Source organism: Macrosteles quadrilineatus, unplaced genomic scaffold (assembly GCF_028750875.1).
Source record: "Macrosteles quadrilineatus isolate MER2022 unplaced genomic scaffold, UCM_ALF_1.0 Scaffold_8__2_contigs__length_117827958, whole genome shotgun sequence".
Lineage (NCBI taxonomy): Eukaryota > Metazoa > Arthropoda > Insecta > Hemiptera > Cicadellidae > Macrosteles > Macrosteles quadrilineatus.
In genome coordinates, this window is record NW_026542601.1 from 8921958 (window position 1) to 8936358 (window position 14401).

General features: G+C 34.6%; 1 protein-coding gene across 7 annotated transcripts in view; it reads right to left on the reverse strand.

Annotated features, from left to right (window-relative positions):
- Positions 1–342: 342 nt before the first annotated feature.
- The window catches only part of LOC128999852 (transmembrane protein 94), a 46624-nt gene continuing 32565 nt past the window's right edge, over positions 343–14401 (reverse strand). For 5 of the 7 annotated variants that reach the window (XM_054426561.1, XM_054426564.1, XM_054426560.1 and 2 more), the window contains 12 exons: positions 12484–12570; positions 10513–10599; positions 8173–8290; positions 7402–7610; positions 6556–6718; positions 5985–6105; positions 4750–4874; positions 4031–4159; positions 3524–3662; positions 2919–3012; positions 2334–2498; positions 343–1763 (listed from right to left, as the gene is read on the reverse strand). In XM_054426561.1, coding sequence (XP_054282536.1) covers positions 1691–1763; positions 2334–2498; positions 2919–3012; positions 3524–3662; positions 4031–4159; positions 4750–4874; positions 5985–6105; positions 6556–6718; positions 7402–7610; positions 8173–8290; positions 10513–10599; positions 12484–12570 — 1510 coding nt within the window. In that variant the 3' untranslated portion in view covers positions 343–1690. The remainder of the gene's footprint in view (positions 1764–2333; positions 2499–2918; positions 3013–3523; positions 3663–4030; positions 4160–4749; positions 4875–5984; positions 6106–6555; positions 6719–7401; positions 7611–8172; positions 8291–10512; positions 10600–12483; positions 12571–14401) is intronic. The other 2 variants (XM_054426566.1, XM_054426567.1) reach the window with 2 other exon arrangements.

A 14401-nucleotide genomic window follows, 5' to 3' on the forward strand; every position in this document is an offset into this window, starting at 1 on the left:
CTTAGATTAAATCCATCTTGGTGATTTGGCAGGATTTGAACCCGGGACCTCAGGGACCGAAGTCCCGCATTCTAACCACCCAGATGTCTCCATAATTGGGTGTAGAGCAATTGAAGTTGACAGTAAACAGTACCTAAATCAAATTAACCTGCGATATTTCATACTAAAATCAATCAAGTTCTAGAAACTTTACAGAAAAATGATTTTGTAAAATTATTTTAAAGCGAAAAACACAAACTTGTAACTCTGGTAAACATTCGACATTCCAAACACATTAGTGAGTATTTAAACACATACCGCTAATAACACGTATTCTACGTACGATTTCTGTGACAATGTAAGAGTTCTTATTGAGGCAGTACTTTTGATATCTTACAGTTTTAACTTACAAGACAACGTTATATGATTAGACAGTAAACATTCCGAAATCTCATCACGGATAATATCATACAATATAATATGTACAGATAATATCATAACTGTAGGTAAAGTTAAACAAGTTTGACAATTTAAAGAGTGAACAAAGAAAAGAGTGCAAGAGGTATGTTTCTTAGTGAGTAAAATGTAAGGACTTGTATTCTTTTATCTTATCAGCTGATTGACTTACAATATCATCAGCCAGCAATTTATAGTCCAAAGCAATAATTGAGTCCAAAACAGACCCAAAATATATGAACGATAATGAACTATATAACGATATTAAGTCGCATTTAACCTTTGTTTTGATCAAAATTTTCAACATTAACATAGTCCTTACCATATAATAATGCTTTGTTAATTAATTCACAGATTTTTATTTTGGATAAAAAATACAGCTTATATTTAGTTTGACCATGGCTCTATTTTAATTTAAGAAAAAGATAACGGCAAACTATTTAGGAATCGAGTTAAACTTAAACATGACTTAAAATATAAATTTTTTTTCAATTTCCTGGGCGTAACCCACGATTTTGTAAGCAGTATCTTCAACCATGTCTCTTTAATGAGAAAACAATTGCAGTTCTAAATATGTTTCAATTAAATTGTACACCATTTATTTACAAGTAATGACACATTTATATTTCAATTTAAAAAATACTGAACACAGTGAAAATGACTAAATAGTTAGGGGATTGGTTTTTTATTTGTATTTATCCTCTTTGTAAAGATAAATTGCAAAATTATTATTTGACAAATGAATAAATACTACTTAGAAACTGTTAAATCAGTGACATCTAAGCATAGACAGTTTTAAGTACAGTACTTGGTATAAAAGCATAAAATCACAACTAAGTTCAACAAAATAACTTTAAGTTCTAAGAACTTTCTAAACAAATTCTACATCAACAATTAAAAGTTTAAAACTAAATTAACAAAAATGCTCAAATGTTAAAAATTTCATTATCTTCCAAAAGACAATGGATATGCATTTGATTAGCGTTAATTTATGTAATCCCACTGAGTCGCCAGAGACATTATTTTTTCAAAATTAAACTGACGATTCAATATGGCAGTCTTATAAGTAAAAGTTTACACAAATACGATTATATGAAAAATATTAGCAAAAATATACATCAGACTATTTTAAATCTGCTGTACTGGTTTCAGAAGATACTTTCTACGTCTTTATAAAATAAAATTCTTATCTTTTGTGAAGACAAAGGAGACAGTGATGTTGGACTTGTGGGCTGCGGCTCCAAAAATTGATGTTTCAAAATGGAGAGTTCATACCCAGCTTGGTCCCAAAATCCAACCGCGCTCTTTTCTGATACCTTTCGTTAGCCCTGAAAACATCAATGAATTAGCCTATTTTAAATTCTTGACCAAATCAGCAATAATGATAAGCACCATACAAGTTTTATTACAACATCGTAAGTCTGAAAGGTAAAACCGCCAAAACTTAATTACAACCATAGTTTTCTCAATTTCTGTTTTTTATCGCCCTTGTATTTTCCTGTCCACACAGACCTCAGGCATTCCGTGGACCGTGTAAAGCAAAGCAAGGGGTGAGCCGATACATACAAGGGTGAACACTTCAGATTATATTTTAGTGGCGACACCAGAACCCACAACATCCCTCACACACACACACACACATACAGGGTGATTGATATAAGTGTGCCAGCTGTTTTATTCAAAAGTTATAAGAGATATAAAATATGTTAAACCGTAACTGCCTTGGATTTTATATTTTTTTTATTTTGTCAAGTTGAAAAAATAATTTTAGCCACCATTTTTCCAATATGGCCGCCAACTTTGATTTTTCTTATGGAAGACACTATAGTTCATGCCATGACTGTGTAATTAACCCTCAAAGAGTGATCTTAAGGATATATTAGTGTTATGACACTTACTTGATCTCTTGCCACTTGACAGACTCGTTGACGAGGAAGACGAGAGGAAGAGAAGTGAGTGTTACCAACACAACAGGCATTTCAGGCCAGCCAGTTTCAGCCGTGTCGTATTGGTAGCCGTGCCACTGCAGGGACAACAATGTAAACCCGCTCTGAAGACCCAGCCTGTCGATAAAAAATTAGGTTCAACATTAGATGTCAAATTTTGTTTTTCAAAGAATAAATTGATTGATAAAATAAAACTTCTGACTTTAGATAGGACTAGATATTCCATTCCAATGTTACCAGTTTTATTAACAAAGTTGAATTGGGCCACTGACAGAGTGTGTGTAAATTACTCATTTCTGTGGAATAGACCAACATTTTTTATCAAGCCAAACTAATAGGAAAAAATTATTGTAAACTATAGCATAGCATCTTTTATGACACATCAACTATCACAGTAAAACAATATTGGCAACAGCTGGTCTATATAGATGGGAAGACTTCTTTGCTATAAAAAAAGTGTAAGTATAACTTACAAACAGTTAAAGATTTTCACTTCGAAACATTCTGGTAGACTCAATTAACATCAATTTAACTTACACTAGGAAGAATGTGAAAACCCAAACAACATTTTTCCATGGAGCTCGCCTCCAAATCAGCCGTTCCCTGTAGACGAAACTGATGGAAATGACCACTGAAACAGAAATATGATAATCTGAGAGCCATTTAGCAATGGTTAAATTTTTGGTGCAGCAGATTTCTAAGATAATGGGCAACACATTATTTGAGCTGAACACAATTTACAATATTCTTTGTTAAGGTAGAACATTGATAAATGTAAACAGTTAAGTCAACCACAGTACACACCATATAGAAGAACTAATTTCTAAGTTTAATATGGAATACATCATCGATTTCAAACAGAATTTTGCTACTAGGCCTACTTACTTCCGATAAGAATTGTATTTTGTCATTGCATGGTCTTCATGATAAGTAATCTACGACACTACAGACTTTTCTTCCAATCAAGTTACAGTATAAGGGAGGACAACAATTAAATTGAAAACTTATGAGTTCACAGTACCAATTGTGGTTCAAATTGATGTACTGTATTTTCAAGTAGAACTTTGCAGGAATTTTCTTATCTTTAAAATCTTTAAAAACCCAAAAGCTAATAATAATTTTTTAAAACTTCTAATACTCACAAAAATGCAGCACCACTAGACCACATATTGCCAACCTAGCAGATTGTAGGTGCAAGGGATACTCTGACCAGCCACCCCAGGCCACTGTGTTGTTACATTGGCTGCACTGCTGTATGACTGTTGGGGGTAAAGTACCACACTGCGGACAATCAGACAAAGTGATAAACCGAAAATAAAACAGACTGACCATTGTTGCATAGGAAAAAGCCTGGTTGAAGTGGCAACCAGCCTGTGAATGAAAAGCAAGCAGTTTATTTAACCTTTTAAATTATAATAAGTAAATATGTTGATATGTACTTGTTGATTGAAATTTGTAATAATATCCAAGTATTACAATTGTCTAAAGAAATGCATAAGCATTTTATCTAGGTGCGAAAATAAAATCAAAATAGTTAGATTCCGTGTGTATTGACAGCCTGTAAACGTCTGAGGATGGAAGGACAGTGTGTATTGACCTTCATTGTATTAAATGCATAGATAAACATCAAAATAAAACCTGTTACCAACCTGGCTCGTAGTAGCTTCAGGCTGCAGCTGGAAACAGTATAGAGACAATGTCCCAGCAAACATGACTGGGGCCAGCACCATGGTGATGACAAACTTGACTCCATAACACCACAGCACAAACACTGCCATCTGTACAAGGGATTGTTCCATATATTAAACAAGATAATAAGGTGGATTTCTCTAGGTTCGAAAGCATAAAATTACATGGTTTAGCTTGACCTGAGCTATAACTTGAAACAATTATGTCTGTCTGCACCAAAACATTGTAATGACCTAGACCGACACTTGTAGGTTCTTCTGTTTAAGTTCTGCAGAGGGCTCGTCCAGCTTGCCAACAGTTTGGTGGCCAACCAAGTATATATCGTAACACATCGACATATCGACAATATATCGTTGCATAGCACTGAAAGGGTTAACAAATCAGAAATTACTACCTTAACTTTTTTTACAGGAAAATAATGTAATGAATTATTGAAAAAAAATGTAGTCATAAATTAACCTTTGATAACTCAAGGGCTCAGATAACCAGGTCTTAGATAATCAGCAGTATACTGTACGTCCTGTAACAATTAGGCACATAAACCATGGTTTTTTCCTAACAACCAGAAGACTCTTAGAGTGTCTCTAGGCAAGCACAAAGCACAACATTTAGACACTAATTGTACTTCAATATATATACTTGAATTAAACATTCATATTTGATAGCACAGTATGTTTACCTCAGTATTGAGAGTGGTGTGGTTCTTGCCTGTGGCTCGGTGCATCACCTGAGGATCAGTCTTGGCAGCGACCAGTGACAGTGACAACAGCGGAGTGATCACCACGGACAGCCACAACACCTGGCCTGCACACACACAAACAACTCAACAAAAATACCTTGTATCTCAAATATCCCTTTAAAATCCACTACACAAAACATGTATTGCAGTGATTAGACATTATCTCTATGCCAATAATGGGACCAAGTTAGAAACACTTTGGCTTATGTAGTAGAAGTCATTATAGTTTCATATGAACAGTCATAATTATTAGTAACAGAAGAGTTATTATGTTTTGCGGGGTGGCTGCACTGTGCACTGAGCCCTGAAGTGGGATGATTCGTCACGGCTCCGTCTTCTATGTTCACCAACGATCGTAAGTGGTTCTCTCATAATTATTGTCCACTTTTCTAGCGTAACGTTTAGGTTACGACAGCTTACAACCTTTGAGGTTGTACAATTTACATCTCGTCATTCTCCTTCCTGAATAAGTTCTAGGAGTTAAGTATCTGTTGAGTTGTGACACGTTTTTGTGTATTTTTATTTAACAAGTTCCTGAACTGTTATTTACTCAAGTAAGCTAAACAACTCCATCTCTCTCCTAAACCCACTACAAAAGATAACTATATCTTGTTCTTATTTAATCCTGATTCTGTAATTATCATTTGATTTTCAAAACACCAATCATGAGATTGGTTCCGAACTCAGGAATAATAACTGAGAATCAAACACTTGATTACTTAAAGTACACTAATACATTGGGCAACTTGTCTATATATTAATAGGCAATCATGTTTCTTTAAAATCTTTTTTCTCAGCTCCTGTGCATTGCAGGGGAAATCTACACATACTGTTGGAAAGATATTTTCCTGTAGATGGGCAGAATCCCTTGATAAATTAAAGGCTAAAAAATAAGCACACAAATTTAATTTGAAATAAAAAAAAATCATGGGTTGCTATGCTGGTGCCGAAATAACAACACAATAAACAGAAAATCAAAATAAATTGAAGAAATTCCAATAACATGTTTTATTTAACAGCGTAGGGTGAAAATAAAGAAGTCTGAACATTACATGTTTTTGGTCGAGTTTTCGACCACTGTACGACCTCTAGTTCTACTGAAGTATCCACTTAGACCACCAAGGTTTATTATATAAAATTATTTCAGAGTGAAAATAACTAAGTTTGTTTCTCACCCAATGTGAATATTGGAGGTAGCAGAAACATGGCAGCAAGCAGTTGGACTGTAGTTAGTGTGAGTAGACAGCACACCCAGTACTGTATACTGCTCCAGGCACACTGCATGAAGTGTCTAGCCTGGACAAGTTAGAGGATAACATCTGTAACACGGCAACTGTCAATTGCATTGTAATCATAGTCAGCAGGGAGAATGCTCTATCCGATCTCTCAAGACGTGTCGGTTGAAGATGATTGCAAACACATTTAGGGAAAGTGCTAAAGACAAATACCAAAAAAATTTACTAGTGCCCAAGATAACATCGGTCCAAAACAAATCCTAAGACATGCACTTTTGAAAATGATTTTGTTACTGATTTTATCTATTCAACAGTTTGATGTTCAATGATTTTATTCCCAAGTTGAATAGTCTTTTAGTTGGTTATACATTTTTTCAAGCTTTGAAGTAGGACTAGTTTTGAAGTAGGATTTGTGTTTAGGAAGTAGGAAAAGTAATGATATGGACCTTAGGACTTCAGTGACATGATTACTTAATATTCATGTGCAGTGAACACGAATAATATATCTTACCTCCATTATCAGCAGAAAGATGGAGCTGGCGTCCTGCATGCAGCATGGTAGCGAGTTGAGGGTGTTGGACAAATAAACCGGAGATTGTCCTTGCTGTGACGTCGTCTCTTGAAACACACTCACTTTCTGACACACCTGGGGGAACAGGGGCTCCACTGCCAGGCTGTGGATGGAGTGTTGAATGTAACAAATTCAGGAATAGTTCTAAACATAATTATCTAATCTGATGTGATTTGCTTTGCTTCTAAACACTATACGGCCTTGCACATTGAAAAAATAGCTGTGACAGACAAATACCTTGAAATTAATGACTTGTTTTACACCAGCATTATATTGACAAGTTGTTGTTTCCAGCATTGTTACCTTTCTAAACTTCATGGAAGATCACTGAACAAAAACGCTTTTCTTATTTATGAGTTCAAATTGACCTCCAAATTTTGTTAAGGAAATTAAATATTTTTTAAACATGCTTTTAGTGCTTAAAACTTTGGCAAAATCAAATAACACTAGTCTTCAAAATGACAAAAGATAGAACATAATGCGCTCTATACAGAGTTACCACAGCCATATAGTAGCCAAAAAAATGCCGTTTGAATGGAAATTTAATTATTTACAAAATGCAATGGACTCTGTAAGACTTAGTTCCAATGAAGTGATTCTAAAGTTTGAGTTTAAAGCTAAAGAAATTCAAAAGCAGTCAATTTCAAGGCTTGAAATCACACATTTTAATGCATTGAATCTTTAACCACACAGTAAACATCTGTTTTCAAACACGGGTAGATTAAAAAAAAACCAATTCCAATTTTTCATAGTAAAGTTACAACTTGCGACATCTGCCTAGTATACCTAGCGTTGGCTTGCAGGAAGATGCCCACGTTGTCTGCATTAGCTGACGAACCCATCACACACACAGTCTCTCCGTAATCCTGCATTATGTGGATCATCTCTCGGGTTGTCGACACTGTGCAGTCAGTAAACAGTGATACCAACAGAGGCACATTGTCCACCAACTCCAGGTGAGGCCTGATCTTGTCTATGCCACGGGGTAGTTTGGCCTGTAGGAAGGAAGAGATTGTGTGTAAAATAGTGGATTAATTAATGCAATTTTCTGTATGATTATGGAATTGGATAGCAGCAGATCTACAGATGCTTGAAGTACTTTGACTTGTATTAGCTAGAGTTATTCTTCTGACTATTTACCACTAGATCAGAAGATTAAGTTACACCAACGATTGGCCCAGACAAATCAAAACTTGCCAATTAAACATCTCGGTTTTTGAAGCCATTGTTTTAAAATTGTGATAGAGACAGTAAACTTAAAAAAAATTACAAAAGGACTCACATACCATTATTTTAACCAGCCATTTTTTTAGTGTCTTTCAATATGGATTATATTAAACCATAACAAATTTAAAATTGTGTGAAAAATATTTAACTGCTATATTATTTGTTAGTGGATCAACAATAAAACAAAGTTGATTTTAAAACTTGCTCTTGCGTAGGAACGTAAAAGCAAGTTATAGTAAGCTATAGGAATAGTTTCTTCTTATTACAGATTAGTGTTATTATTGTTGTTTATTAGGCTTTCTGTTGATGTAAAGCAGACTTAATGCTCACCCTGTTAGACATGTCAAAGTTGACAGGAGCGCTTTGTTCTGTGCTGTCTGTCAGACAACTGAGTGACTGCCACGCATCTCCGTGGCTCAGGTCTGGACAATCATCCTCCATTGTCACACTGTAAATGTACAAGTCATCAGTCATCACTGTACAATTATACACAACACAATTAAGAACAGCATTTATTTATTTATTTGAAAACTGTAAAAAACTCATAATTATGAAGCTAGACAAACACAATTTTTGGAAATTCCAAGCCACAGATTAGCTTTGTTTCACAATGGGCCTTATGAATGCATACAGGTCTACAACAAATTATCCTTTTATTTCACAGACCAGTCTTTGAGTTTAAATAATTTCATGGCAACATTGTGATGGATTCCTGTCATCATGGCAACATTGTGATGGATTCCTGACATCACGGCAACATTGTGCAGAATTCCTGTCATCATGGCAACATTGTGATGGATTCCTGTCATCATGGCAACATTGTGATGGATTCCTGTCATCATGGCAACATTGTGATAGATTCCTGTTATCATGGCAACATTGTGGTAGATTCCTGTCATCATGGCAACATTGTGATAGATTCCTGTTATCAGGGCAACATTGTGATGGATTCCTGTCATCACGGCAACATTGTGATGGATTCCTGTCATCATGGCAACATTGTGATGGATTCCTGTCATCATGGCAACATTGTGATGGATTCCTGTCATCACGGCAACATTGTAATAGATTCCTGTTATCATGGCAACATTGTGGTAGATTCCTGTCATCATGGCAACATTGTGATAGATTCCTGTTATCAGGGCAACATTGTGATGGATTCCTGTCATCACGGCAACATTGTGATGGATTCCTGTCATCATGGCAACATTGTGATGGATTCCTGTCATCATGGCAACATTGTGATAGATTCCTGTTATCAGGGCAACATTGTGATGGATTCCTGTCATCACGGCAACATTGTGATAGATTCCTGTCATCATGGCAACATTGTGATGGATTCCTGTCATCATGGCAACATTGTGATAGATTCCTGTTATCAGGGCAACATTGTGATGGATTCCTGTCATCACGGCAACATTGTGATGGATTCCTGTCATCATGGCAACATTGTGATGGACTCCTGTTATATTGGCAACATTGTGATGGATTCCTGTCATCAGGGCAACATTGTGATGGATTCCTGTCATCATGGCAACATTGTAATGGATTCCTATCATCATGGCAACATTGTGATGGATTCCTGTCATCATGGCAACATTGTAATGGATTCCAGTTATCATTGCAACATTGTGATAGATTCCTGTCATCATGGCAACATTGTGATGGATTCCTGTCATCATGGCAACATTGTAATGGATTTCAGTTATCATTGCAACATTGTGATAGATTCCTGTCATCATGGCAACATTGTATTGGATTCCTGTTATCATGGCAACATTGTTATGGATTCCTGTCATCATGGCAACATTGTTATGGATTCCTGTCATCACGGCAACATTGTGATTGATTCCTGTCATCATGGCAACATTGTGATTGATTCCTGTCATCACGGCAACATTGTGATTGATTCCTGTCATCACGGCAACATTGTGATGGATTCCTGTCATCACGGCATCATTGCATTTGATTCCTGTCATTGTGGCAAAATTGTGATCATCTCTCTTGATCACAGCAGCATCTTCTCCTATTCTTGCAATTTTTCAACTTGCAAGATGTGAAAAGAGAACCGATCTAACACCATGAAGGACCGGAAGCTCGCAGATTAATGATGATTGTTCAAAAATAAAAATATCCAAGTTCCATGGAAATTTCACATGCCAAAAAGAAAAGAACCTATTTTGTTAACTAATGACTTGACAGGATCATTATGAAACATCAAGTCAATAAGTACAATGCATTATGATGGCTGTAATGCACGTTTCTTAAATTATTTTATAAACATTTAAACAGGCTTTTGTTACTTTATTGTGAGTGATAGAAACATAGGACATTCACAGAGTAAATGCAACAATCAAATAGTATGAGACAGAATAGTAAAGACAAAAGAAGAATGAAAATGTAAACATTCCTGTGTTATCTCACTCCAAGCTAACTTACCTTCCCTTAGTAAAGCTTGACTTACTACAACAACTTATCTCCCAGAAGTTAAAAAAATGAAGTTTTTAACCCTTCATTGGTTGCTTAAAATATGAAAAAACAATTCTCGCCAAGCGGAGGTTTTGCCTGTACTACGCTTTGAAAATTCTGGTTCATCCTTAAACTTATTCCCAGAAACAACTGAGATTAGCATCTATTTGATAAACATTATCACAAAGATAAACAACTCACAGCTGATTAACGTCAGAAGAGCGATGCTCCATGTTGATGGCCGACGGTGCAGACATACTCATGGCTCTGGAGCTACTGAGTGTACCACTAGAACAAACCACATGGCGGAGGTGTGGGTGAGATTGGTTAGTAAATGCGCTATGACTTACTAGTCATGAAGGGCAATAGAGTCTGTGGTGTGAATAGTAAACATAGGGGTGCATTAGTAGGTATAGTGTAACTTTGTCAAAATTGAAGTTATATAATACAAATAGAAATATTACAACGGTTAAGTCTCTAAAGCCCTTAAACGAGCTAAAGGTCTTTTGAATGATCTCCGTTACCAATAACCGTACAAAACAATTAAATATACTAAATTATTAATTTTTTTAAGCTTAAGAGTTTAATGAGTGTTCTAATATTAAAAGGGGAAAAAATAAGTGTGGCATTTTATTTGAATAAAGGGGGAAAATAGAATAGGTGATGACAAAAGATAATGAAATTTGACTATGCAAATGTCGGAGAGTGATTATAATAAATGAGGTGGAGTTTCTAATTATATCTGTTGATAGGACCTTTATTTGTCATGATGGTCTAAACAGCAAGAGGTAACAAACAGAAGATAAAATAGACAAATGAAATAACTTTTTACCAGACATCAATAATTTTTTTTGTAGGAAAATATTTGCAGTGAAATAGGTAACATACATACGACCAAACTGTAACAAAAATAGGAAATATGCAAACAAAATAACATCTAAGACATGCACCATTCTTCGGAAATCAATAATTTTAATAATAAATTATAATTTTTTTAACTACAGTAGTTACTTTCCCCATGCTTCACAACAGAGTAAGTACAGTGCGCAGAATAGGATCATATTGATCTTTAAACATATTTTACCTAACCCGCCATGTGTTCCCTATCCCAAGCGTGATGTATACAACTTCATTACTTCTCGAATGATGTAAAGTTGAACAAAACTCACTTAGTGAGGTAATGAAACCCGATTAAAATAACATTGAGTGCCTTACTAAAAAAATATACCTGTATGGAGCCAACGACGTTCAACACTAGAAATCAGCTGTGTGTGCGCTTGAATTTTATTGTTATGTTTTGAAGAATTTTCCTAACCTAGCTTTTGTTTGTAAATGAACGTTACTGTTAGAAGATGAGTGAATGAAAAAAATAATGGATAATGAAAAATATTATTCGTAACCTCCTGTAAATTGTCGGGTCAGGTAAAATCTTGTACGTTACACGTTACGCAAGAGCGTGTTTACATCACTTAGGTAAATTATGCAACTCGCTTCCGCTTGTTGCACAACATTCACCTGCGTGATGTAAAAACGCTCTTACTACACTTGTAAGGTAAATAGCTATTAACTTCTCTTTGATTTAATTTTACCAGCTTTGTTGGGATTAAAAGTGGGCGACTACAGTATATCAGAATTGAAATAAAATTAATATATAGTGTAAATATATAAATTGCTGATTTACTTTTAATTGCTATAAAAACCAATAAATTAATTTCTGAAATCAACTTGAGTAAGTCTTACAGTAGACGTCTACAGAGGGGATTTTAAGGACATGAATAGTATGCTAGCTAGATTCATAACCTACAAGTAATATTTTCTGTGTAGTTATTTTTTTAGTACAGCAGATTTAGTGTTTTTTTTTTATCCGAAAAAACACACAGTAAGAAACCACCTCTTGTGTCAATATTTTTTTTACAAAATAGAATTTGTTACCACTTTATATAAGTATACTTTGCATAAAGAAAAATTCCTGTGGCTTAAGTAAAATAAAAGAACAAAAAATTACCCTGATAGTTATTATAAATAGTATAAACCGAATACTCAACAAAAGTCAATTCCAATAAACAATACTAACTATGACCAACTATCCATAGCAAACACTTCACAACTTCTATGACCTAAACAACTAATCCCAACGTCTAATCACTTACAACTCCCCAGACACTTACTTACCCGTGGTTAGCAAGCAAAGGGTGAAGATCGTCTCGACTGTCGCCGTCTGTGGAGGAGGGGGGAGGGGCAGCCATCTTTATTGTATCACTGACACACAACCAAGCAGGCTAGCAGTTAGTGAACACCAAGGGACAAAGAACACTGCCCTGTGTGATGCTGCTGTTTCTTTTTTTTATGTAGTTTTTTACCTTTTGGTTAATTGGAAAAATTAAAATTTTTGCAAGTATTAACCTAAATGTTACAAGGGATATCTAGAAAGTAACACTCGTTTTTGCTTTGCGCGGCAGTGGACTAGGGTTAACATATTGGTGATAGAATGTTTCTACATTTTGTATGTAACAGCCGTTGTGTCCTTGACAGTACACATGACAAATTTGATGATAAATTGTCATCCGGCTTGCAGTTTTTTTGTAATCAAAAGGTTTATCTTAACACCAACTTCCCAACACAAAATATTTTAGTTTAATACGCTAAATTTCAAAATCCACTGCCCAAAGTAAGAAAGCCACGAGTGCGCTCTGAGTGAAGATAGCTTGGCGGCGTACTGAATATAGAACCATTGTGACGTCAAAATAAGGACCCAGTGGCGTAAATAAGGAGGGTGATCTTATGGTGATAAATTGTCCACAATAATAAGGTTTAGAATTTAATTACTAAAAAAGGTAGGAAAATCAAGTTTAGCTTTACTATAACTTTAAATTGTTACCATATTTTAATTTTTTTTTTTATAATGAATCACCAAAAATCTAAAGATCTGATGACCTAGCACATGGTATTTAATGTGCCAGGGAAACAAATTAAAGACTGAAATAATGTTTACCCTCAAGAAACAGCAGCATCCAAACACTAATACTAAAACTAAACTAAGCCAGTGTTAGAAGAATTTGTTAGGAACCAAAGTGTGAACAAAATGTAACAGAAAAACGAGGACATTTAACATTAAATTTTCATTTTGGACAAAATAACAACAATATGAAACAACTAACCCCATGCTGAAGGCAGTTTCAATAGATTTTTTGAGTGGCAGTGAAAATGGAGTTTTAGTGGACAAAAAAGTAACAAATTAAGTAATTAACAAGTAAAAATAAATGTTCCAAAAAGATTTAGTGCAAAACATCATAAAAACAATGAAGCATAGAAAGTCACACTTATCAGACAAGTTAAGTTATTATGGAAAAACAAAGTTCATCACATCAAACATTTATGCATATAGAATTACCTTGTATGTTATGATGAAATTGTGATCGTAATTCATTATTTTATTAGGGTAAATAAAGCAACCCTGGTTTTAGGAATGATTTTCTTAAGATAAAAGTTAGTTGACCACAGAAAGTAATAGAAAATAGGAAGGAAAACGATAAAAAAATGTTATTATTCACAAAGTTTTTAACTAGATTTATTAGTTGACATTATTTATTAACGAAACATTTTTTAAACGTCTAGTATCACTCAGCGAGAAACCTTATTTTTGTACTTAAATACTCTGCTACTAAGTAGGCCTAGGCTTATGCCTAGTAAGCATATAAGATATTGAGTTCCACATTTCTATGTTAGTTAATTATTTATCCTACAGCTATAGTACAAAATTAAATTCACTTTTTAAACCTGGTGAAAGTCGGTTTAAAGTTAAAAATCTTCATTCAATGTGAAACTTCTTGATTTTAGACTTTTGTAGGGTAATGGTAGCTTGATGTCAAACATGATTCCAGATTTTTTCAAAGGTAGAGGTATTTTTATCAAAATATTGGAGGACGAAGATGATCATTACCTGATGGGATTTCAAAAATATGTCACATTTTTTAGGTTTCATTCTAGTTTACAAAGAGGAAATAGATTAAAATGGTGAAAAGCGTTAATTAATACTTGGAGCGTTTTCAAAACAGTAAAAAAATTCCAACAAAAATTGGACACCAAAAAA